The sequence below is a fragment of the Gracilinanus agilis genome, chromosome 4 (assembly GCF_016433145.1).
Source record: "Gracilinanus agilis isolate LMUSP501 chromosome 4, AgileGrace, whole genome shotgun sequence".
Classification (NCBI taxonomy): Eukaryota; Metazoa; Chordata; class Mammalia; order Didelphimorphia; family Didelphidae; genus Gracilinanus; species Gracilinanus agilis.
The window spans coordinates 128,140,124-128,167,309 of NC_058133.1; the positions used below are offsets into that span (position 1 = coordinate 128,140,124).

General features: G+C 37.7%; 2 protein-coding genes across 2 annotated transcripts in view; one reads left to right on the forward strand and one right to left on the reverse strand.

Moving 5' to 3' along the window:
• IARS2 (isoleucyl-tRNA synthetase 2, mitochondrial) overlaps positions 1-4,477 on the forward strand; it is a 70,640-nt gene extending 66,163 nt beyond the window's left edge. Inside the window, exons 21-23 of the mRNA XM_044671637.1 lie at positions 1,854-2,044; positions 2,938-3,079; positions 4,071-4,477. Of these exons, the coding sequence (XP_044527572.1) occupies positions 1,854-2,044; positions 2,938-3,079; positions 4,071-4,213 (476 nt within the window). The 3' untranslated portion in view covers positions 4,214-4,477. The remainder of the gene's footprint in view (positions 1-1,853; positions 2,045-2,937; positions 3,080-4,070) is intronic.
• A 2,780-nt stretch (positions 4,478-7,257) lies between these two features.
• RAB3GAP2 (RAB3 GTPase activating non-catalytic protein subunit 2) overlaps positions 7,258-27,186 on the reverse strand; it is a 137,020-nt gene continuing 117,091 nt past the window's right edge. Inside the window, exons 32-35 of the mRNA XM_044675879.1 lie at positions 15,522-15,611; positions 9,754-9,975; positions 9,206-9,364; positions 7,258-8,613 (exon numbers count right to left, since the gene is read on the reverse strand). Of these exons, the coding sequence (XP_044531814.1) occupies positions 8,458-8,613; positions 9,206-9,364; positions 9,754-9,975; positions 15,522-15,611 (627 nt within the window). The 3' untranslated portion in view covers positions 7,258-8,457. The remainder of the gene's footprint in view (positions 8,614-9,205; positions 9,365-9,753; positions 9,976-15,521; positions 15,612-27,186) is intronic.

A 27,186-nucleotide genomic window follows, 5' to 3' on the forward strand; every position in this document is an offset into this window, starting at 1 on the left:
GTCTGCACTGGTTCCCCACTCAGGGTTTCAGAGCTTTAGCTCGTGGCTGTGTCTGCCTCCACCCACGCCTCCACCCACACCTGCGCTCTGAGCCCGCGTTCTGTGCCCTGCGTCTGCTCTCTGCGCCCTGCTTCCATGCTCAGAGTTTGTGTAAGTTTGTTAGCTTTTTGGAGTCCTAAGTCTTGCTGCTCTCAGGAACAGGCCCCGGAGCTGCCAATGACTCGATGGGTGCCCCAAACTTGCTCTATTTCTTTTTAGCTGGCTTCGGCGCTATAGGTGTTGTGTGTGGAGGGGGTGGGGGTGGGGTGGTTGCTCAGCCTGAGATTTAGTGAGAGCTGTTTCACCCCTTTATAGCATGGAAATGCCTTGATTCCACGTACCTTCCACGCTGTGCCCTGTTGTGGGGTTCCTCCGTTCGTCTGGACTTGTTTTTATGTCCCCTTGAGGAGTTTTGTGTGTTTCGGTCAGGAGAGGTTAAGAGCTGCTTCTTACTCTGCCGCCATCTTAACCCGGAACCTCATAATGTAGTTTTTTAAAAGTGTTCTGTCATCAACAGGTATTGTCTTCATCCTCTGTGATTTATTACTATGCTCTAACAAATTCTAGAGAAGAGGTTCTTAAGTATTTTTGGTGTCATAAAACCTCTTGTCAATCTAGTGAAGCCTATGGACCTCCTCTCAAAATCTTTTTTAAAAATTTTTAAAAAATTAAAAAAATTTTAAGTTCATAAACCATAGGTTAAAAATCCCTCACTTAGTCCATTTTTATGGAAGAGTAGTCATGAGTCAGTAGTTATAGATGACTTTTCATTTGCCTGCTGGGAGCAAAATTTTCCATAAATGGCATTTGTTTGTCTACCTTCAAGTGTATTTCTTCCTTAGATTTGTCATCTTGGTCAGTTCCCATTCTCAATTTTATTTTCTTAAGCTGTATGTCTATTTTCTAATCCCTGGTACTGAGCTGTAACATTCAAATCAGAATTTTACAGTTCTTAATTCCCAACAATGTTCTGTACTGTTTTCTCTTTTGCTCCTTCAGTTTGAAGTTAGGTTGGAAGATTTTGTCCAGTTCTTCATAGGATTCCTTTCTTAATCATTTATATCAAATAAGACCCATCTTCTTGATGATCTCTTTTATAAATCATGAATATTGCAAAGCAAAGTGACCAAGAATACTTTCAAATGATGTTTCTGATTGCTTTTCAACATCTTACAACCAGTTCTTTTATTCACTCTTCAGGAAAATCCATGAATTGTTTTTCATTTGGCTGTAGCTAATTTGCTTTGTTATTTTCATTGAGAATATCAGTAATGACATAATGTAGTCCAATTCCTTCAATAGTATATAAAGTTGGGGGCAGCTGGGTGGCTCAGTAGATTGAAAGCCAGGCCCAGAGACAGAAGGTCCTAGGTTCAAATGTGGTTTCAGACACTTCCTAGCTGTGTGACCCTGGGCAAGTCACTTAACCTCCTTTGCCTAGCCCTTACCACTCTTCTGCCTTAGAACCAATACACAGTAGTGATTCTAAAGATGGAAGGTAAAGGCTTAAAAAATAATAATATATGAAGTTATTATGAGAGAAAATCTCACCTCCATCTCTCCTTCTTAATATTCTGCCTATCCTTCTTCATAAGGCTTCCTCTGATTTCCTCAGTAGGAAAACAATGTCTCCCCACTTGGTCTGATCTGAATTTTTCTCAATGCTTTCTCATATTCCAATTTGCATTATATTTATCTGTAGTGTATCTTGATACTAGTTGAACAGTTTATAGTAATAAGTATAAAGTTTTTTAATAAATACAGTTAATGAAAGGACTTAAATCTGAAATTAAATAAATTTCTTTTGTTTCAAGAACCCAAGAGTGTGTTTCGTTCTGGATGGATTAGTACAAGTTCTCTTTGGAAGAAACCAGGGTTAGAGGAAGCAGTGGAGGCAGCATGTGCAATGAGAGATGCATTTCTCGGAAGCATCCCTGGCCAGAATTCTATGGCATATGAAGTTATCGTTGTGTTGGAGCCTGGACTACTCTTTGAAATTTTTGAGGTATACAGACTACCACCAGTCTTTTTTGGAAATAATATTGAAGTACGACATATATTTCCACTGATAACAACTATCATACAAACCTCATTTAAAATCAATTTAAAGAACTTCTTGGAGACTCCTGTTCAAATACAGTGTTATGCTTGAATTAGAATTTAGGAGACCTTAGTTATGCTCCAAATTTTGCTTTTCTTGTGTGATGTTAGTGTATGTTGTAATTGTTTTAATTCATTATCTTCCATAAGATTGCCTATGTATAAGTTTAAATTCTTGCAGTTTTACTATCCAGATGCTAAAAAAGTAATAACTTTCTTCATTTGCACTCTTAAAGTTGAGTTCAATCTTAAAAATGAGTATTAAAATGGTGTCTGATTTCTCAGTGAATTTCTGCCTCAAGATAGAAATAGAAAGGAATGTGAATTGTTACTCTTGATCTGTGTCAGAAAGATCAAGACCTTAATAAAAAGATGCTATATATCTAAAGATCTAAATTAAGGCATCTCAGATAGAATGGAACATTATAAATTTGTCAGTTTTCATAATGTCTAATTATTAAAATCAATGATTGATAAACCCTAAGAAGGACCTGTATCCTCTCAGATTGCCACGCCTAGTCACTACTGGCAAAAAAATGGGTGCTTACTGTTTAATTGGTATGCTAATTTCTTAATACAGAAAGTTAACTGGGGCTGTGTTTGAGGAAAGACTTCGGTAGCAATAATAATTGATGCATTCAGTTAAATGAATGCAGGATGTTATGATTTTAAAAGGCATATAGGGAAAACCCAAATACTGGCTAAAGATCATTGTTTTCCTATGTACTCAGTCAATGTTAAAAAGAATTAAAAAAAATTTTTTAACATAGACAGTGACCATGTCAAATTTATTTGCAGATGCTCCACCCTGAGAGCGTTTCTGAAACATCTGAGTTAAATGAACTAATGATGGCTTCACAAACAACTCTGTTGACTCAAGATCCTATAATACCTGCAGATGCAACTGAACTTACAGGGAACTATTTGATCAACTTAGAAGGTAAGATCATGTGCTATAGCTAACGAGAGATTTTATTCCAGAAATAAATTTTTAAGAATTTGAAGCATAAAATTCCCTCATGGAAATAATAGTCAAGTTCTAAAATCAGATCACAAAAAGAAGTTGGATTTTATTGCTAATACTAGCAGGAAAGACCACAGAGGTTCTTCTTTGCTCGGGAGTCTTGTGTTCCTCTCGAGTTATCAGTGATGTCTTAAGGGCCAGATCTGATGTGCCTTTCTCAATCCTGTGAACTCTGTGACATGAGCCATTCTCTCTTGTGTACTCTTATTTTAAGGGTTTTCTTGACAATTGCTTTTCTTCTCCTGCCTACTTGACCATTCATTCCTGGGGGTAACCCCCGAGGTCTCTCTTTGGCCCTTTTTTCTTCTCTTGTACCCTGATTCACTTTGTGATCTCATTAAGCTCCTGTGGGTTTCATTATTGCCACAAGTTAAGCCTAAATGTTAATTTAGCCCAATTTCTGTTTTGTTCAGACACCAGAGTTGGTCTTTTTTTAAGGAGATCTGATGAATGAAGCCTTATTAACATTCATATGGATTTTAGTTGCAGTTTTGTAGTTATTTGTTGACTACCAAATCAGACAATAGAAATGCTACTTAAAATAGAAATAGAATAAATGCTGGTCGAGCTCTACTATTTCAAGTGGAAGGAGAGTGGGGTTTTTTTTTGTCTTTTTTTAAGCCATCACCTTCTGTCCTGGAATCACTCCTGTATATTGGTTCTAAGGCAGAAAGAAGAGTGGTAAGGGCTAGGAATGGGGGTTAAGTGGCTTGCCCAAGGTCACACAGCTGGGAAGTGTCTGAGGCAAGATTTGAACCCAGGACCTCACGTATTTAGTCTTGGCTCTCAATGCACTGAGCTACCCAGTTGCCCCCAAGGAAGGAGGTGTTTAGCACAGATCTTCTCAAAGTAGCTCATAACACTAAGGCATGATGAAAATGGGTTATCATTTATTTTCCTTTTGTAGGTGGAGATATTCGTGAAGAGACTTCATATAAAGTCATTGTCGTACCATCTACCAAAGAAAAATGTCCCCGTTGTTGGAAGTACACATCCAGTTCTCCAGACCAAACTTGTCCCCGTTGCACTGAAATTCTTGAAAATAGCTAATTCCTGTAAGGAGCGTTTCACTTTGTTACAGTGAGGAGCGTCTTAGCTTTGACATTTCTAGTAGCTTATCTGGATTCAGCGTTGGTGCAGGTGATGGAAAGAAACAGCATTTTGAGCACGTGTATGCTTAGGCTTGAGCCTCTTCTTGTCGTTGCCTAGATTTTTAAATTATTTTTTCCAGCAAAGTGGAAGATATGGATGAAAATGAAAGTGAAAATCACGGTATTTTAAAATATTTCACATAACTAAAATAAAATTTTCATATAAAGACTTAATATGTGTGTACTTTGACTTATTGGAAAAAGTTTCTTACAGGCGCGTGGTCAGTTTATCTCTATCAGCATGGCTTTTATTAAAATACTATTCTCCCTTTTGATCCCGGCCATCATCATTTTTAATTATAACAGAGGTCAATTCAAAGTGCTTTATTTACATTTTGTAAATATTTTAACAAGTGTTCAGAGTTATCTCTGAAAAGAAAGCTCTATTGGAAGAAGACCGTTGTGGAATTTGGTATGATTACCTCAAAGATCCCCGAGTTTGTTGGCTGGGTGCCGCTTGCCGGGGGGAGCACAGTTCCCTCCGTGCCCTGCGCAACCACGATGGATTCCTGTCGCTAAAAACGTCAGCTGCGGATCCCCTTGACGGTCACAAACAGCTCAGCTCCGCCCCGATCTTCAGAGGGACGCAGCGCCGCCGGCCCTTCCTTTGTGGCGTCTCGGCACACACAGGCCCTGAGGGGGGGGCTGAAGAGAGAAACACGGAAAAGGGCGCTTCTGCGCCTGGATCTGATCATTCCGGACACTGACGCGCAAGATGCACGGTATTACTGGACAGGCCTACAGTTAGTCCTCTCCGACCTCATAGATGTTACGGCGCGGAGATGCCTGGTCTCACGAGGGATTGGAGCCTCGATTTTCCCGACACCCAGTCAGACGCCCGCGCTGGGTCTCTCCTACCGGAGTTGAGCTCAGGTGAGCCGGAATGGCCTGACCCCAAGGAGGGTCCCTAAAGACGGCCTTTGGGAAGAGAATGAGAACATGAAAAGAATTCTGTCAGCAAGTCCACAAAGGACGCCCAACACAAGTGGAACAGAACCTCGCCACTTAACATGGAGGGAAAGTGCGCCGCTCGCGTGGCCGTGCTCCCGGCACCACCTGCAGAGACTAACTTCCGGGAACCTGGCGATACTGTTCTCCGAGCAGAGCTTACGGTAAATGTTATCATCTTGGCGATCCGGAGGCTTTGCTGGGCAAGAGGCGGGCTTTGTACGTGCCAAAATAAGTGTACCTAAAACGGGCCCCGAAGCTCCTGGGCAGGAGTGGGCGATGCGCTTGTAGGCCCTGCACAAGGGGTTTGTCTTTTCTCTAAAGCCTCTCTTCTGCCTTGGGGTCATGCTCAGGTGGGTTTCAAAGCACAAGGCTCGAGCCTGGGCAGTTGGGGTTCAATGGCTTGTCCAGCGTCACCGCTAACAAGTGTCTGAAGTCAAGTTAGCTAAGGCCACCCGTTTCCAGGCCTGGCTCTGGCCACGAAGGCATGTGGCGCCCCTTCTGGGCACTCTTCCTTTGTTTTTTGTTTTAAACCCTCACCTTCCGCCTTAGAATCACCGCTTTGTATTGGTTCCAAAGCAGAGGAGGGATAAGGCTAGGCGACTGGGTTCAGTGACTTGCCCAGGGTCACCCAGCTAGGAAGTGTCTGAGGCTGGATTGGAACCTAGGACCTCCAGGATCTCTAGGCCTGGCTCTCCATCCACTGAGCCACCCCGATGCCCCTTTTTCTGAGTACTCTTGCCACTGCTTCAATACTTAAAAGAATTTATTTCATCAGTATAATCCAGAAATTCAATGGCAATACCTTTATCATGTAAATGGTGGTCTAAGAACTGGCAATATGTCAGGACTGCCGGGCTAGATGGCTTCTCGAACACAGTCCATCAGTGAGCCTGTACGTTAATAATAATAATGATAATTAACATTTCTGTGTAATGCTCAGTATGCGCCCTTTACAGGACCGTTCGGGTCCTTCTGGGGGCCCGTGTCCAGGATGGGTTTGACCCCGGGCCCGGTGCTCGATGCATGGGCCGCCCCCCACCCCTCCTGAAACCAGGGACTGCTGAAAGCGCAGCCTCACTGTCAACAGTGATGTGTGAGCATCTGGAACGGGACGATCGGAGACACGACTGGCCTTGGAGCTGGAAGGGAACCTCAACGCATGGCCTCTTCTTTTAAATGACAAATTTAGCTCAAAAGCTTCAGCTTCCTCTTTGAGGAAGAAAAATGTAGGTTCTGGAGAATCAACAGCCAAACACTTTAATTTTTATTCTAAATGAATGGCTTTGTTTTAATTTGGGCCTTCCAGACACTATGAAATGTGAAAGAGAAGCAGCACATCAATCATCATGTCATTATTTTGAAATTTTATGAAGATGTGGGAAACCCTCTTCAGACATGCCCGTGTGCCAGACGTCAGGGTTCCCAATACTTTGATGGTTTGTCCCATCCCAGCAACCTACAGCTGGAATTCCAAAATGGCGGAGTGAATTCTTCTGCAGTGCATTGCATGGGGAGCTACGCCTGCCCCGGCAAGCAGAAGCTTACACGAGGGGAAGAGCCTGATCCCACAGGCTCGCTACGTCTTGATACAGGACTTTAAAGTCATGTTCGTCCCAAGCCCCAATCTGGCCTCAGACACTCAACAGCTGTGTGATCCTTGCCGAGTCACTCAGCCCTGTTTTCCCCATCTGTCAAAGGACCCTAAGAAGACGATGGCAAACCACTGCAGTATCTTTGCCAAGAAAAGGCCAAATGAGGCTACGGAAAGTCATACATGACTGAACAACTGAAAACAAAGCACTCTGGAAAATTCAAGCGCCTGACAAATAACTTCAAGACTGAGAATACTGATCATTACCTGGAATGGGGAATCCCAAATGTCCACTGAGCTTTAGTGATGAGATTTCATACTCACATGTACTGAATAAAAATATTTTTACTATTTATTTGTTTACCCAATTTCCATGAGAGAAAATGCATTTTTCTCCTGGATGGAATTTTAATTATTTTATTACGACTTTTACAGATGTCAAGGTTGGCTTCTAACAATAGGAAAAAAGAAACCATGAGTTACTATAAACAATTGTGACTGATGACAAATACATGAATGACAGTGATGGGCTTAAACTCCAGCAGTTGACTGTAACAAATACCTAGTATTTACGAGCACTTACTATAACCCAGCGGGCGGCTGGGCACTACGGGGTAGGTACAAAAGATGCTGCAGAACTACGGAAGCCTTCTCAACCCCACTGTGAGGTAGGTAGGTATGCCAACATCAACATGTATTTGCTTATTCCTGAGCGCAGACGTATTACCAGACCCTGAAACCAGATAGTTCTCAAGTGTTAAGAATTCTTAAATTTAACATTATTTTCCCTCAAAGCTCTGCCACCCATCCCCTTTTAAATACAAGATTTACAAAATAATACTTTTTTTACATTTCTCTGGTTACCCTGGAAAAAAAAGCACATTTTAAATTGGTCATTGTCATTCATTTTAATTTTACAGTGTTGATTATGAACCTCAGACTGCATTTCTTTGGCATTTTTAATAGATTATGGATCCTTTCTGATGCACTTCCTGTTGGTAATGGACGTTACAATATCGAATTCTTTTATTCCATCAGGAAGGCCATCTTCCTTGAAAGTATGTCTATTTCCTCTTGGAAGGGGACGTCATACCTAAAGATCCTTTGATAATGGCCCACATGGATAAAGCATGATAGCACAAAGAATTTTCCTGACATTTATTTAAGGAACTTGAGATCTCTCCTACTCCCCACCACTTTCCTGAAGAGGACTGTACAGTAATACATTTTAGTTATAACAGTTAACATTTCAGAATATGAAATATAGACTCTAAAGGGTAAGAACATAGTCTGTCAATTATAATTGGTTTAAAATAGTTAAGTTTAACAATAAAGTTACACCACAAGTGCTGGAGTTGTAAATAAACTATGAAACTATTGTATAATTGATATCTGGCTACATTATAACTTATTATCCACAGAAGTGGAACTTAGCCAGGGCTCCATATTTTAAAATCTTCAAGTTTATTTCTCATATTTTACAAAATTCACATGGAAGTATACCCACTATAAACTCCCGTGTTTTTGTTTGTAAAATAACCATGCACTAATTCATGATGAAGTATGACAGTTTTAAAATAGCCATTAGTCCAGCTGATGCGTCATGAAGTTGGCACAGAGATGGCTTCCACAGCTTCAATGAGGTGTAAGGCCAGACTGTACTGCCCATGGTTTTCTGGTAAAAGCTCTATTACTTTATTTACTAGTTTAGCTGTTGTTGCAATTGGCACTTCAGTGTTATGAAGATCCTGGGGGTCCTGCAAATTTGACATGAAAAATATTTCATCAGGCATCTTAAAATAAGTAATACTTATTACCTTTATAACAAAAAGTAAAGAGAGCATTTTTAGGAATTTTTTTTCCCTTTCTTCCCTAAATAAAATTAGAAACATAAGATTGACTTCAAGTATTTTTAAGTGACAGGTACTTCTAAGTAACTCATCAATTTGATCAAAATGATCAAATAAAATAATTTGTAACATTATGCAGAATTCACGAGTGTTTATATATAATGGAGGTTAAGTGACTTGGCAGTGGTCACATAATCATTTCTCCTGGCTCCAAGGGGAAAAAGTGAGCATTCAAGCTCATTTGTTGGATTAGAATCACCAAAGTGTCTCATTTGGCCCTGAATAATATCTTTAGACACTTTAGACATTAATCCAAAGCCTACCATGGATTAGAAAATATCATGAACCAGAATGGCTGTTCTTAACAACAAAACAACTGGTTATCAACATATAAAAATTAGTTAATACAGTGAGGACAACCTTCTGGTTCAAATTAAAATGCTTGTCAGATTTTTGTCTCCTAAAAGTTTGTGTTTCGTCTCCTCCTCCTTACACTTACCATAGCTTTGAGCCAGGTACAGAGTGTTGGGGGCAGCCTAGCCAGCAGTTCCATGCCCTCTTTGGTCTGAGTGTGGAGTAGGGCATAGGCTAGCCTCTGCCCAGTCAGCACAAGGAGCTGGGACGCCAGCACCTCTTGGTCTTGCACCTGCAGAATAGCCTAAAGGCAAGGGACAGCAAGAAAAACACAGTAAGGCCTCGAGGTCTTCCATCTGGGCAGAATGAGGAGGGATAGAAAACACTGGAAATATCTGCTAGGCCAACTGAGAAAGACATCAATTACCTTCCTGAATGATGACCACATATAAGTCAAACGATTCAGGACTTGAATCTTTAAATTTAATTCTCTGCCCAGCCAAACTTTTCCATTTCAAACCAGTGTTGTGAGGCTACATGTACTCTTGAGCTGACACAGGCAGGAAGAATGAGCAATGAACTAAAGCCAGGCACTGAGTTTTTTTGTTCCAATTAAATATGATTTCTTTACCATATGAACAAAAGAGATGTTTATTTGCCGCTTTAGAAAGGCCATTTTTATTCTTTATTTACCTCTTCTCCAAGATGGTCAACTCCATAATTATATAGTTCCAATACATAATGTCTTCTAATCACATCTTCATTAACTTGAAGTTGCTGGGCTAAATATACAGCCAGAACTGGCCAGTCTCTGTCTTTGCCAAGAGGAATAATTGGTGCCTCATCAGAAGCTTCTTTGTCTTTAGCAACAGAATGTTGTATCTGAACAGCTGCACTGATGATTTTCAATAAAAACTTGGAAACAAAGTATCAGAATGAAAAAGAAATCTTATTAATATGGATTATATTAAAATAATATCATTAGAAATACTAGCCATAGTGATCAGACAAGAAAAAAACTGAGGGAATAAGCACTGGGGAATAAATAAGATGATCGTTTTGTAGATGATAATGGCTTATTTAGAGAACCGTACAGAAAACTAATTACAAAATTAGTAATTACTAATTACAAAAATAATCAGTAAATTTGAAGGATAAAAAATAAATCCACACAAATCCACACCATTTCTATATATTATTACCAAAAAACAAAAAAAAAAAAACAAAAAGGAAAAGATAGTAAGATACCATTTAAAATATCTATAGAACATGTAAAGTGCTTTAGAGTCTACCCACTAAGATACACACAAAAACTACATAAATACAATTGCAAAACACACTTAGGGTAATTAAGACAGACTTAAATAAATGGAGATATACTGTTTATGAGTAAACCAAGCCAATAAAGTAAAAATGACAGTACAATGGGGGAAAGGTAAGGGGAAACAAATAAGCATTTTGTATAGTGTCTACATGCCAGCCATTGTGCTAAGTCCTTTTTACAAATATTTCATATGATTCTTACAACAACCTTGTAAGGCAGGTGCTATTATTATCCCCATTTTATAGCTGAGGAAACTGAGGCGGACAGAGGCTCAGTGACTTGCCCATGGTCATGTGGTTAGTGTGTGAAATAAAATAACTTTTTGTTTTATCAAATAATGGGATACTGTATCCCCTGTTTCTTATTCTCCTCTGCTTAGGCTGTTTCACTGACTCACCTCTGTTTTTTAACCAATACCAAAAGGTTTTGATGACGGATGCTTGAGAATATAGCTTGAGTCCTGAAACTGGTATTTCCCTTTTATTCCTATCTTTTTCCATCATGTTCCTTGATATTCTAGATATTTTATTCCTCCAAATAAATTTTTTCATTATTTCATTTTTTCTGTAAAGCATCTCTTTGATAGTGTAAACCTAATTTAGTAGTAATTTTTTTAAATATAGTGGCACAATCCAGTCCTGAATACTAAATATTTTTCTAGCCATATAATTTTCTTTATTTTGTTAAAGGACACTTTACAATTAAATCTACAACTATGATTTCATATACTTCAGAAGACTAACATCTGGGGGAAGCTGGGTGGCTCAGTGGATTGAGAGCCAGGCCTAGAGACGAGAGGTCCTGGGTTCAAATCTGGCCTCAGACACTTCCCAGCCGTGTGACCCTGGGCCAAGTCACTTGACCCCCATTGACTAGCCCTTACCACTCTTCTGTCTTGGAGCCAATACACAGTATTGACTCCAAGTTGGAAGGTAAGGGTTTAAAAAAAAAAAAGAAGACAACTAACAACTAAAAATAAGAACACATACAGAGGAGGGAGAAAGAGAGCCACAGATGTGGATCCCCCAGAATACCCAGCAGGGTGTTCTAACCTCCGGTTAGTGAGAATGAAATTAAATCACTTTCTCTCACTGGGCCAGTTACCCAAACGCCTTAGAGACAATTGTTATAAAAAAAACAGTATCTCTTTTATTTAAGAGGGAATACAAACTGAGGATCAGAACAAGGGGTCCCTAACTCTAAGGGATCTAGCTAGTTTCCCAATCTTCTATGTCCCTCACAAGAGGGAGGCTTCTGTTTCTTCCAGCTAACTCTCTGTTTCTATCTAGGTATCCTCAAAACTCAATAAGTTAACTATCTATGACCCTCAGTAGTTGGTTTGATTTATTCCCCAAAGGCTATCTCCGAAAACTGTTATGAATGAACTCCAACAGCTAAGATTGCCCCAGGAGGTCTGACCCCCAACGTAAAAACCTCAAAGCCAATCTGACAGGATTTTTTTTTTTGGTAAACCTTCTGAAAAGCACAGCAGGTATGGTCAGATCCTGTTCTAGATCTTTCCCAGTTAAATAGAGAACCTCCAAAGATGAATTAGGGGTTACTCCTTCTCCACAGTCAGGTGAGGCAGATGAGCTCTGATAAGCCTGCCTTTCCTCCACCATTCCTGGACAGGAAGCCCTTAACCCTCCACAGGAAGTCAAGTCACTCTAGCAGTTGTCACTTCTAAACTGTTCCTCCTCTGCCTTCTGCCTGCTCAAATCCTTTCCTTTGAGTTCTGTAATGTGGATAATTTGAGGAAAGGTGTGTGGTAGAAGGGGATTTTGAAAGGAGGTTGTCAGGGACTTGCTAAGTAGGAAATCTAGGTTACAGGTAGGCTGGAATAAGGAGATTCAGGATATAATATGGCTGAAGTCAGAAGTATAACACTGGAAGGGAAACAAAGATCTTCAGGGAGAGGAGGAATTAATCTAATCAGGCAAAGACAGCAGGCTTTACAGACTGGGACTTAGACTCAGAGTCAAACTAAGAGAAATGGACTGAACTGAAATTAACCACAAGCTTTAGTTAATTTCACAGGAAGGGACTTGTTTTGAAGTTACACCTTCCTCCAAGATGGATACCCGGCTTCCCTTCAAGCCCAGAGTATGTTGGTTCTTTCCCTCTTCTTCCCTCTCTTAATAACTAACTGACAAATTATACTAATAGGTCTGTTGAAACACAAAAGGGTTTATTATCTTTAAGGATGATTTGTCAGGAAAGTGGATTAAAAGAAGCCCTAACCAGTTGTCTCAGGAACCTCAGGTGGGGAAAGGGAGGCAAAGATGGAGTTTTAGTAAGGACCTGCCTTTAACTCAACTTACAAAGTGCTCTTGATATCTAAAGGGAATAAATGATGACTGACTAGTTTCTTTATATCTAATATTGTCAATTATAGTTAACCCTTCACAGATTTGAACTCCTCTCTAATTACTCTCCTTATTAACTCCACAGACATATAAGGTAAGGAAGGGAAGGTAGGAAATAATATAGGGAAGGAAGATATAAAGGGTTTATCTGAAATAACAGTTCTTAAATAAATATTTCAAAGCCAAGCTAAATTTCAATTGTACAGATAGGCAAGGAAGCAGCTCAGCTGGTCAGAAAACCTCTCTCCACGAGAGACCCAAACCAACTGACTTTTCTCCCTCAAGATTCCAAACCCCTAACTGATTTCCAGAACTCAGCCAAAGCTTGAAAAAACTAACATGACCCCCTCTCTCTGTACTATAGTTCCTAGTATGTGCCTTAAAGGCAGCCTTCCACTTCTCTGAAATCTTATCCTATCTCTATCCTTTTCCCATTACATACCTAACTCCCATATATTTTATGCATTTTATTTGTTTTGAACAGGATTTTGCTTTATTTCATTGCCCCCTGGATTTTGATATCCCATACACTGTAAGTAGGTTCATTCTTTAGCCTACAACTTTGCTGAAATGACTGTCTGAATGGTTATCTTTGTGGATTGTAATGGGGAGATTAAGCAGTAGTACCCAGGCTGCCAGGTTGACTCTAGAGACCTAAGAGTTCTATAATGGAATGAAGCTGGAATTTTGAAAAGGTGTAGGAGTTTGACCAAGCTGGAGGAAAGGAGCTGTTGTGGCTGTGCGGTCCAGATTTTGCCAAATACCCAAGGAGCTGTCAGTGTGGGATACCACTGAGAAGAATATTCTTCAAGGAAACATCGTGGCCTAGGTTGAGGAAAGGACAGGGTTATCTGTTGGTGGACAGCAGATCAATCTTCCTTACTCCCTGGAGTCTGCTTTGGAGTAACTGGCTGCTTTTGAACTTATAACATCTTTGACCAGCTTGGAGCATCTCTGAACCTGTACTGTGAGAATCCCTCTTCAGCCCTCCTAGTTTAGTTAGAGACCAACTTAGTTAGAAATCTAGTTAGTTAAACTATTAGGCTATTCTTTAGAATAGAAATACCCCTCTCCCTACTTTCCTTAGTTATTACAAATAAACCCAGTTTGTTAGCACTTCTTGTCTCTTCTTAGTTAAAAGAACCCACTTCCTTGGTTTTCCCTGGTTGGCAGGTTGGCAGTTACTGGCCAACTGCCATTCCCAAACCTCACATCCCTATTAGGTTTACCTGTGTTCCTCTGTCTGTCTTTCCCTTGTGAGATGTGGGTGTGCCCCAGTTTATTATTATTCCCCATTCCCAATATTATCTTTTTTTCAGGATTCACTAGGATTTTATAAGTGAACCATCATGTTGTCACCAAATAAAATAGTTTTATTTCTTTTGCCTAGCCTTACACCTTTAATTTTCTTCTCTTATCTTACTGTTACTGACTGATATCATTTTTTCCATCATGGGAGTGTTCATCAGTTGGACTTTCTTCCATAATTGGTTTTCTTTCCACCACTTGACTGAAACTTTTTCAGATACCAAGTAACCAATGAAACCTTCGTTGCCAAATTCTCTTCTCAGGCTTCATCCTTCTTGATTTCTTTACAGTTTGCACACTTTTGACCAGGCCCCTTTCCAGATATTCCTCCCTGAGTTTTGTGACATTGCTCTGTCTTTGCTTGGAAAAGAAACTTTATTAGGCTGTGAGCTCCCTGAGAGCAGGAACTATCCTTTGCCTTTCTTTATATTTTTAGCATTTAGCACAAAGCCTGAACAAAGGTCCTTCATAAATGTATTTTGACCATTAAAAAAAACATAGCATATGATATGACCAGATTATCTTGAACGTAATTCTTAATAGGGACTCTTTCTTTTTAATTTTAAGTATGGTTAGAATTTAATATTACCATAACTACCTAAAAGTTCTTTTGAGCCTTTGTGACTAATACGGCCTTTTGGAATGAATGTTATGCTATCATCCTATTCAATGTACCATAACAACTTGTAAAATGAAATTTCAGAGATTTTGCAGTTGAATTACAGCTGGTCAGTGTCCATCCACTTTGCAGTATCATTATCCACATCCTGTTGCCTATGCATGAATACACTAGAAGGTTCTGGTTGTGTCCTTTTGTCTCCCTGTCTTCTACTCTTAGTGACTTGCTCAACTAATATGGATTCATTTATCATCTTTATCTAAACTTCTGGCATCTGATAACTGAATCCATGGGATAGCAGATGCTCTTAACAGTGATAGTAGAATTAAGAAGCAGGGAGGGGCTCAGAGGAAAGAAAACATTCAATTTTGGATGTGTTAGGTTTAAGAAGTCTATGGGACGCATAGTTCAAGATGTTCAATAGGCACTTGGAGATTCAAGACCAGAAGCCAGAGGGGAGGTTAAGGCTGGATAAAGAGAATAGAAATAGGACTTATATTAACAGAGATAACTGAAAAACTATTTCAACTCATTGGTCATGAAAGACTGTGCACTGAAGAGAACCAACAGTTAAGTATTTGTAAACTACCAAGGAACTACATTCTTTGTGGCCCTGCATGTACCCATCAATTGTCACTGCAGAAACAGAAGGGCTACATATACAGGATGGATGATTGTCCTTTATTTTTATTTGATGCATATGCTGCCATGGTCAAAGAGTTCTTTACCTTAGTGCGAAAATTCTGGTAATATGCTTGCTAAAGAAGCTGGTCCTTGAACAAAATTAGTATGTTGCAAAACCTATATTTATTATTAAAGAGGAAAAAAAAACATTAAAACCTACCTGTTGTCGGACAGAAATGAAATTTGGGTCCATCTCACCACTGGGTAGTAACTGAATTGAAGTTAGATCTTTAAAAAATGCATTTTTACCCTGAAAGAATAAAGCAAGATTATTGTGAGTACTTTTTTGAGGTATGTTTTTCCTATTTCTATAAAGTTTATAAGTTTTTTATTTAATTTTCTCTTCATCATCTTAATAGTAGGAGAAATGTGGTTTATTTAATTTATATCATAAGAGTGGAATATAGTTAATCTTATGAATGTTTAAATATTTGGATACTGACTTGAAATTTAGAGTTTATCTAAGGTTCACAAGAAAGCCACAAAATAAAATATTGAAAAGTAAAATTCAGGAAGGAATAGATTTTATTTGACCTGGAAAAAGGTTGCCACAGATTATATGAAGGATATTTATGACTAAACCACAGAAAATAGAACTGCTAGAAGAAAATATTAAGTCAGACCAGCATTTCCTAAACAACAGTCTGTGTAACATTTGCATAATATAAAATATAAATGGGATTACATTTGAAAGTTTTCAAGGTAGTGACATTTCCTATGTATATCAAAAATATTTATAGCATGGCAATTTTTTGATATGAAAAAGTATTTCATTTCTTCTTTTGCTCCAGATTTTTTTAAAACCCTATTCCAAATCTCACTCTTTTCCCAGAAGCAATTCATATTCATAGCTAACCTGGAGATAGTTCTAGATTTTGTTCCTATTGCCCATGTATAAAATCAACTGTAATCAATGAGCAATGAATAAGTGCTTTCTATGTGCCAGGCATTATGCTAAGTATTAGAGAGAAGAAGGCAAAAATGATCTCTGCTCTCAAGGGGCATAATTTTTTTTGAGCATAAAATCTAATGAGGGTAGATACTATATAAATAGACATATTCAAGAAATATACAGAACAGATAGAAGGAAAGGTTAGGGGTGGGAGTGTATCAGCAGCTGAGGTAACCAGGAAAGGCTGCATAAGGTGGTGACTGAACTGGCAATTCTAAGAGGAGATTAGGAGGGAGAGCATTCTGGGTATAGGAGACATGAAATAGAGACATGAAAAAGAAAGGAGACATGAAATAGTATCCTTGTGAGGAACAGCAAGTGGGCAAGCCAATATAGCTAGATGGTCACATGTGTGGTGGGCAGTAAAATGTAAGAAAGGTAGAAAATTAGGAAAGAGCCAGGTTAGGCAGAGCTTTAAACACCAAACAAAGTAGTTTATCTTGATCCTAAAGATACCAGGGAGCCAAGGGAGAGTACTGAGTAGGAGGGTGATATGGTGAGATCTATGTGACATTTTTAAATTAGTCTGGGGAACAAGGTTAAATAGGAAGAATTTATTTGCTATAGTTATAGTTAAATAATACCACTTTCTCTATGTTACTATCAGATATATAGTTCTACCTAGGGGGAAAGAAATGTAATACAGTCAATGAACTACATTTATTTAGTCCTACTATGTACAAGGCATTGTGCTTCATACAGAGGATACAAAGGTGAAATAAGAGACAGACTTCCCTCAAGAAAGGTCACAATCTAGTAAATCAAACTAAGTGCAAGGGAAAAATCTATATGCTAAGTACCATGAGAAATATGAGTTGCCACTCTTCCACCTAGGAGCCAATACACAGAAGTTAAGGGTTTAAAAAAAAACATGAGTTGGAAAATAGCACAACTAGTTTGTGGCAAAGGGAGGAAAGGAATAGCTTATTATGAAGACTTCATGAATTGAAGTGACTTTTAAGTCAGACCCTGGAAGAAATGAAGATTTCAACAGTTAAAGATGTGGTAGAATACATCTGAGGCATGGGGAAGAACATATACATGGAGATGATAAAAGGGCAGGAAAACAAATACGGAAAATAACTTGACTAAAACCAAATGTATGTGAAGATGAACAGTATGAAACAAGACTGGAAAAGCAGACTGGAGCCATATTGTCAAGGTTTTGAGGCCTTGTTAAGGAATTTGTATTTTACTCAGTATTTACTCAGTGACGGGATAGCTAGAAGGTTTTTGAAAAGGAGAATAACATAATTAAGAGTGATGGTGTAGGGACAACTAAGCGAATCAGTGGATAGAGAGCCAGACCTAGAAATGGGAGGTTCTGGGTTCAAATCTGACCTCAGGTACTTAATGGATAAGTGTGACCCTGTGCAAGTCACTTAGCCTGCATTACCTAGCCCTTACCATTTTTTAGCCTTAGAATAAGTATTGATTCTAAGAGGGAAGGTAAAAGTTTGAAAAAACAAAGAGTGGTAGTATAGAATGGATTAGAGAAGAGAGGAGATATAAAGAGAAAAATTTTTAATTAGGTAAAAGGAGATTAAAGCTCCAATAAAATGAACTTGATATTTCCTCTGGTTTGTGCTTAATACTATGCCCATAGGGTACATTCACTTAACTTTTCCTTTGTTTTGGTCTCACCTATTAATCTCAGGTATGATTATTTTTTTATCTGAAATTGTGCTTTCTTTGATGTGGGGATTCCCTCCAGTGATGAAGATCAACAACTCATCTATTCCTTAAATCTGTGAGAACTGCTAAGACATGAGAAATGAAGTGATTTGACTGGATCAAACAGCCAAGTCAAAGATCTTGAGACATTTAACTCCATCTTTTTGAGCTTAAGCAGTCCACTTATCCACTAAACTGAACTGATGCTAAATCTCATATAAAATTATAAAATTCTAAAGCCCAGTCAATTTTTTCTCTGAAATAAAAGATTTTTCATCCTTCTCCCTTCTTTGCCTGACTTGCAAATGTAATTTGGATGGCTAAGTATTATGCATCTACTCAGTAAAATAAGATAAATATTACAAAGAAAAAGCCATTTCCACTTGCCTAAACCTCATACTGCATTTGAAGTAAACTTGTCATTTACATCATGCTGCCTTCCAAATTTTAATACTGGATTACTCCATATTTTATAGACACTATTGCTCATAAAATAATGAACAAACATTGGGAACCTGGAAGGAAACTGTATTTTAGCTATAGTAGTATCAATGAGCCTTAGTTTCCTTATCTATAAAATGAGTGAGATGGACTAGATGGACTCTAAGTTCCCTTCCACCTTTAGCTCTATGATTAGTTAACTGTATTCGTTGTCTGCTACGTTCAATTTATTCTTTTATGTTCTATGTGAAAATGCCAGAGGATGTAGTCCCTACCTTTCAAGAAGTCAGTCTGAAGAGGATGACAAAAAAACCCCCACCAAAAACAAACAACAATAAATGTTCCTATAAACATGCAAGAAGAGATGAGTTTTGGTATGTGTTCTAAAGAAAAGGAGAAACACAACTTTGCAGATAGAACTTGAAAGGGGTAAAGAAATGCCATTAGAAATAGAATAGATAAAAAAGAAAAGAAATAGTTTAGAGATGGGAATTCAATTCAATATTAATATCTATTATGTAATTGGCAGCAAAGCATGGTGGATAGAGTGCTAGTCTTTAAATCACGAAACCTGTGTTCAAGTCATTTTCAACAAACTCTATGTTACCTCCAGGATCAAATGTAAAATCCTCTGCTTGGAATTCGATTGAATGCCACACCTCTCATAACCTGGTCACCTCTGCCTTTCCAGTCTTCTTAGTTCTTAGCTCTTAGGTTCTCTGGAGATAAAGTAGTACCTTCCTTTCAGGAGGTAACTGGTAGATTCTTTCACTTTGCTTTCTGGTTCTAATATATCTAGGAAGTTTTCATTTTCAATCAATTACTTTGATTAACCAAGTCTTTTAAAGTTGTTTTTCTTTATAATGTTGTTGTCCTTATATACACTGTGCTCCAGGTCCTGCTCACTCCATTCTGCATTAGCTTTTACTTTCCAGTTCTTATAATGGTTGCTTTTATCATTTATTACAGCACAATAATATTCCATTTCATTCATATACTACAATTTGTTCATCTATTCCACAACTGATGGACTCCCCATATTTTCTTTTTTCAGTTTATCATCTTAATTCAGTATCATGAAGTTTATTTTGCCTCCAACTCTTCTCTTCTCATTTTAGTTTCACTCTTATTCATGCCTCTTTCTATCATGACTTGTGTTCCTATTGATTTTTATAGTAAACTCTTGTATATGTATGTGTGTTTAATTCTCTTTTATCTACCTAATATAAACTATATTCATCTGATACCTGCTCTCTTTGCCCTTACTATATATTTATGCACTCTTCTTTTCACACACCCCGAATATGACAAATAGTAAGATCTACCCTTCTCCTTTCTACATTAGAGTATTGCTTTTGCCCTTTATTTTCTTTCCCCTCTTAAAATCTCATAATAAATTAAATCCATGACTTTTTCCTCTATTTTTCTTAATAAACTCTAAAATATCCTTGAAGACATTATAGTTTTTTTTTTTTAATTTTAAACCCTTAACTTCTGTGTATTGACTTATAGGTGGAAGAGTGGTAAGGGTAGGCAATGGGGGTCAAGTGACTTGCCCAGGGCCACACAGCTGGGAAGTGTCTGAGGCCGGATTTGAACCTAGGACCTCCCGTCTCTAGGCCTGGCTCTCAATCCACTGAGCTACCCAGCTGCCCCCGAAGACATTATAGTTTTGAAAAAAAAAACTTGTTTCTTCTCCCCCTGTTAGAATGTTAGGCCTTTATAATCATAGAACCCCATCTAACTGTTCAAATAAATGTATCTTTCTAGGTTTCTCTTGGCCCATGGTTTTGCATTTCAAAGTTTCTCCTCAGCTCTGGTCTTTTCATCAGAAATGTTCTTCCATTAAAGGCCCGTTTTAAACTCTGTATGAGTGTACTTGTAGGTTATTCTTGATTGTAAGCATACCTTTCAACTTTTGGAAAATTATATTCCTATATTTCCTCTCATTTTTATTAGAAGTTGCTAGGTCTTGTATGTACCTGACTGCGGTTCCTTGACATGTGAACTCTATCTTTTTTGGGCACTAACAGGATTTCTTCCCCCTCTGCATTCCTGAATTCTGATTTTCTAATTTCACTCCTGGGAAACTTTCCTTTTGAGGTTCCTTTCAGGAAGATAGATTCTTTTTCTTTTTACTTTGTCTTCTTTTCACTTTTTACTTTGTCTTCATTTTGTCTTTATTTGAAATCTGCTTCAAATCTAGGAAATTGTCATTTGTGATTTCTTGAAATATAATATTGTACATGATTTTTTAAAATTATAGTTTTCAAGGAGTCTAATGATCCTCTAATTATGTCTCCATGTCTTATTTTCAGGTCAGTTGCTTTGTTCTAACCTTTTGATTTAGTTCTAATATTTTTTGCTGTTTCATAGGGTCACTGATTTGTTTGGTCTAGTCTAGTTTTCAGGGAGTCAGTTACTTGGATAAAGTTTACTACTTTCTCTTCTAAGTTATTTTTTCTCCTTCCAATTCTTTCCTCAATAGTTTGCATTTCATTTTTTATGTCTTGCTTCATTTATTCTAGGTATGCATATTTAGTGATATGTTGGAGTGGGCTCATATCAGCTCATGAGGATCTACTGTTAAATTTTTTTGAATTTTTAAAGCCAACCATAAAATATATATTTATTAAAAATTAAAATATATAAACATAATTAAATACATTATATTAAAAACAAACATAATAAATATATATCACTTTCTAATTATTTTACTATCATATATAATCTGATGGTTTTTATTTTACCTCTACAGTGGAAATACTTCAAAATGTTATGCCACTGTGTATCTCTATCCAAATCTGCAACTGGATAGAGATGCACAATAGAGGTCATGCTGGTAGCTTTAAATTAAGTCATGAACTTATAACATAGAAACTGGCAAATTCTACAAAACAAGATTTAATTTACTGGTTTGTTGATTATCTAGAACAAAGGTCAGTGAGCCATGACTCAAGTGGCAAACCCTGTCCACTGATATTTTTGCATGGTCTACCAGCTAAGAATAGTTTTCACATTTTAGATCAAGTTTTATTGCATTTAAAAATGTAAATTTTATTCCTAGTTCACTGGCTATGCAAAAAAAGCCAGTTGGGTCTTGGGCTATACTTAAGAAAGTAATGGAAAAAATGTTAACAGTGCTGATAAAATTTAAACATGTGTCCTGTCTGTAGATTATGAATAGCATTAAAATTATGTAAATGTTCTTCAATTCAGCAAAGAAGTCATTTACATCATTGACAAAAGAGTGAAATTTTAATGTATGTATTAACTGATTCACTTTCATCTTACTCTTTAATTTAAATGAAAATATCAAGTAACATCAATGTTAGAGTTATATTTGTCAATAAAGTAAACAATTTCTTTGCTGAGTTGGATAGTAAATAAATATATTTTTTAAACCTGTACCCTCTGTGTTAGAATTAATACTAAGTGTTGGTGCCATGGCAGAAGAGCAATAAGGACTAAGGCAACTGGAGTCAAGTGACACACTTAAGACAGAAATTAAAAATTTATCTGTAATCTGATTTTGTGATGCTAATATAAAACAACGGATTTTGTAAGAAATAGCAAGTTACACTGAAATTAAAGGTGTGAACTTAAGTTATTTTGGCTTAAAATTTGTGTTAATTAAAAAATTATATAAAGAAATAACAGAAATATTAAATAAATTCTCAAATGTTATCATGATTTTTACTTATAAAACATAAAATTATCTTTTTAGATTGTTCTTTAAAATACCAAAATGACAGCAAAACATAGTTTAAATACAGAAGTGAAAACAGACACAGAAAATAGTGATAGGAATAAAAATTAAGGTGGAATATCAGATGCATGAGAACTACATTTTGTTGCATGATCAATTATTGAAGAAAAACCATCATATTTGTCAAAGGAAGAAATCATCTTGCACTTCAGACTGCTGTAATATAAAACAAGCATGTATAATTACTAAACAGTAAAAAGGCTTGAAATACTGGGATGTAAGGATTGTTCTCCATTTTAGCATTTAGGACTGACAGCAAAAAAGTATGTCCATGTGTCGAAGGAATGAAATGCATATTTACTAAACCTGAATTGCAGTGAAAACAACTATAAAGCAAACTTATCTATTGTGGTGTAGAGTGGGGGCATAACTGTTTTTGCAGAATTTCTATTGTCAGTTAAGGTTTTAGAATCTTGGGAAAAAGTTTCAGTTGGACTTGGGAACTCCTGGAGGGAACCAGGGTCCAGCTGGGCTCCTTCTTGAGATTGAAACCTAGCTTAGATTTGCAGTTTTTTGAGATTTGTTAATTTAGATAAATCCTTTGAATTTCCTATCTTACCTTCATTTCCCCTACCTGAATGTCTGAGAAGAGTGAATAGGAGAGTGAATCGGAGAGTTAGTTCAAATCTGTGATAGTTAGTGTTAGCCTGGCAACAAATTATTTATTGAGTCTTTGTATCCAACTTCCTAAACCCTTTTGATTTCAAAATCACCTTGAGAGCTGAGTAAAGGCAGGTTCTTTCTCAGTCTCACATTCCTGCTTCCCTTCCCCAACCTGAGGTTTCTCTAAGCGGCTGTTAGGGCTTCCTTGATCCTTTACCCTGTCAATCTATCCTAGAAGACAATAAACCCCTTTTATGTTTAAACAAGATCTTTTGGCTACCTCATTAGTTGATTAGTAAGAGAGGGAGGAAGAGGAAAAGAGAAACAACATACTCTCTGGATTTGAGGGAAGCTGAGGGTATCCATTTTGAAGGAAGTGTAACTTCAATACAAGTCCCTTCCTGTGAAACTGACTAAAGCCTGGAGTCAATTTCAATCTGTCTTGGCTGACTCTAACTTGGCTGTATGGTGTCCTTTACTTGAAGGGATCAGTCTATTTCCCTTCAGTATTTTGTCTTTAACCTAAGTCCCAGTCTGTATTTCCCTGCTGTTTGTCTGCTTAGATTAATTAATCCTCTCCCTTGAAACCCTTGTTACCTCAGTGTTATACTCGCTGAATTCACACATTCCCTTATTTCTCCTACCTCCTCAACTACCATCCTTCATCACTGAACCTTTCTCATCCACTATATTGCCTTAACTTCCCTACTACCTAGTCTTTTCCCTTGATTACCTCCAGCCTTGGGTCCCTTGCCTTGTCTTATTCCCTGACCCTACCAGTTATTACCCCTAGCTTCATCCCCATATTACATCCTTCAAAATCCCTTATTACACTATGGGAAAAAATTGAGGAATAATATGTTTCTAAAGCTTATATTAAAATTAAAGATTAAAGAATTGACTAATGAACCATTTTCCAATTTAGTGCATAAACTAAATAGTAAAAATGTTAATGCTAATGTAATACTTTCCAATATTATTGCAGTAAGATATAAAGACCTTTATTTGATACTGAGGAAGTAAGAAAATTTTAAAAAGAAAATGGAGTAGATATAAGAAACTGTTTACATAGTGAAATAAGAATAGCAAAAAAAAAATCACAAGAGACATTAAGATGAAGATACTACTATTATAGAAGAGAATGCAGTTTTTCCGGGTTAAGATGGCGGCAGAGTAAAAAGCAGCTCTTAACCTCTCCTGACTGAAACACACAAAACTCCTCAAGAGGACATAAAAACAAGTCCAGACGAACGGAGGAACCCCACAACAGGGCACAGCGTGGAAGGTACGTGGAATCGGGACATTTCCATGCTATAAAGGGGTGAAACAGCTCTTACTAAATCACGGGCTGAGCAACCACACCACCCCCACCCCCTCCACACACACCACCTATAGCGCCGAAGCCAGTTAAAAAGAAATAGAGCAAGTTTGGGGCACCCATCGAGCCATTGGCAGCTACAGGGTCTGTTCCTGAGAGCAGCAAGATTTGGGACCCCAATAAGCCAAAGAACGCACCCAAAATTTGAGCGCGGGAGAGCGCAGGCAAGGCGGAGGCGTGGGTGGAGGCAGACCCTGAGTGGGGAACCAGTGCAGACGGGTATACGACTGTGGAAGCAGCGCCCTGAGATTTGTAAAGGAACCTCCCGCAGAGGATCAAGCAAGGGGGTCCACCAAGGGGCTTGACCTTGGAAAAAACCAGAACTCAGACCTCAGAAGCCAAAAGACTGCGGCGAGGATAAAGCTGAGAAGCTACTGGGCTAATGATGGCTACCCAGACTCAGGAAGTTCAGAAGAGAAAGCTAAACAACAAGAAAAAATAAGTCTTTAACACTCGACAACTTTTACACAGAGAAAATTCAGACAACTGAGCAAACAGAGGAGGAGAACAAGCAAGCATCTGGACCCTCCTCAAATAAGGAAATCGGGTCACAAGCTATGGAAGAGTTCAAAACTGAGATTCTGAGTAAGATGGAAGAGATCTGGCAAGAAAATAACAGTTTAAAAGGTAGAATCTTGCAACTGGAAAGTGAGGCTCAGAAATCAAATGAACTGATAAGCAAATTGAACACCAGAAATGACCATATTGAAAAGGAAAACCAAAAGATTATAGCCGAAAACCAGTCCCTAAAGGCTAGAATCGAGCAATTAGAAGCTAATGATCTCTCAAGACAACAAGAACAAATAAAACAAAGTCAAAAGACTGAAAAAATAGAAGGAAATATGAAATATCGCAATGAGAGAGTGACAGACCAAGAAAACCAGTCTAGAAGAGACAATTTGAGAATAATTGGTCTTCCAGAAAAACCAGAAATTAATAGAAACCTGGACTCCGTACTAAAAGAAATTATTCAGCAAAATTGCCCTGAAGTCCTACAACAAGAGGGCAATATAGACATTGAAAGGATTCATAGAACACCCACTACATTCGATCCAGAGAAAAAAACAGTTAGAAATATTATTGCCAAATTCAAAAGCTTTCAAGCAAAAGAAAAAAATCATACAAGAAGCCAGAAAGAGACAATTCAAATATCAAGGAACACCAATCAGGATCACACAGGATCTGGCAGCCTCCACGCTAAAAGACTGTAAGGCTTGGAATACGATATTCAGAAAGGCAAGAGAGCTGGGCCTGCAACCACGGATCAACTACCCATCAAAATTGACTATATATTTCCAGGGGAAAGTATGGGCATTCAACAAAATTGAAGAATTCCAGATATTTGCACAAAAAAGACCAGGGCTAAATGGAAAGTTTGATATCCAACCACAAAAATCGAGAGAAACATGAAAAGGTAAATAAGAAACAGAGGGGAAAGAAACAAAACTTATAATTTTTAAATTTGCCTTTCTAAGGGCCTCAGTAACATCTAATTATATGTATTCCTATGTAGAGAAATGTTATGTATAATTCTCTGTAGTGAACTCTATTCACTATTATAGTATCCACTACTATAGTAATCAGAAGAATAATTAACAGGGTGAGGGTGGAACACTAAATAATCTAAGATGGCATGGGGGATGGGAAAGAGAGGGAGAATAGCAGGGGACACCAAGAGAAACTTGAGCGAATAAGAAAATAGGATATTCTATTACACACAAAGAGGGTATGGGAAGGAGAGGGGACAAATACTATTATAAGTAGGAGAGGAAGAGGGGGTAGGAAGGGAAGTCAGTCAAGGGGAGGGGATAAGGGATAGGGTCTTAATAGCAAACCACTGGTTTTAAAGGATATAGTTTAAGGAAAAGGGGTAGGAATAGGGGAGGAAACGAAAATGTCAGCAAATGCACAACTGATGATTATAACTCTGAATGTGAATGGGATGAACTCGCCCATAAAACGGAAGCAAATAGCAGAGTGGATTAGAAACCAAAATCCTACCATATGTTGTCTACAAGAAACACATATGAGGCGGGTGGACATACACAAGTTTAAGGTTCAGGGTTTGAGCAAAATCTTTTGGGCGTCAAATGAGAAAAAGAAGGCAGGAGTGGCTATTACGATTTCTGACAAAGCCAAAGTAAAAATAGATATGATTAAAAAAGACAGGGAAGGTCATTACATCCTGATTAAAGGCAGTATAAACAATGAGGAAATAACACTGCTCAATATATATGCACCAAGTGGCATAGCATCCAAATTCATAAAGGAGAAACTGGCAGAGCTCAAGAAGGAAATAGATAGTAAAACCATACTAGTGGGAGATCTAAATATTCCTCTTTCAGATCTAGATAAATCAAACTGAAAAATAAATAAGAAAGAGGTAAGAGAGGTGAATGAAGTCCTAGAAAAATTAGATTTAATTGATATGTGGAGAAAAATAAATAGGGACAAAAAGGAATACACCTTCTTTTCAGCTGCACATGGTACATTCACAAAGATTGACCATGTAATAGGGCATAGAAACATTGCAAACAAATGCAAACGAGCAGAAATAATAAATGTAACCTTTTCAGATCATAATGCAATAAAAATAATAATTAGTAAGGGCACCTGGACAGGAAAATCAAAAACTAATTGGAAATTAAATAATATGATTCTCCAAAACCAATTTGTCAAAGAAGGAATCATAGAAACAATCAATAATTTCATTGAAGAAAATGACAATGATGAGACATCCTACCAAACTCTGTGGGATGTGGCCAAGGCAGTATTCAGGGGGAAATTTATATCCTTGAGTGCATATATTAACAAATTAAGGAGGGAAGAGATTAATGAATTGGGCATGCAACTCAAAAACTTAGAAAGCGAGCAAATTAAAAATCCCCAGATGGAAACTAAATTAGAAATACTAAAAACCAAGGGAGAAATTAATAAAATTGAAAGTAAAAGAACTATTGAATTAATAAATAAGACTAGAAGCTGGTACTTTGAAAAAACAGATAAAA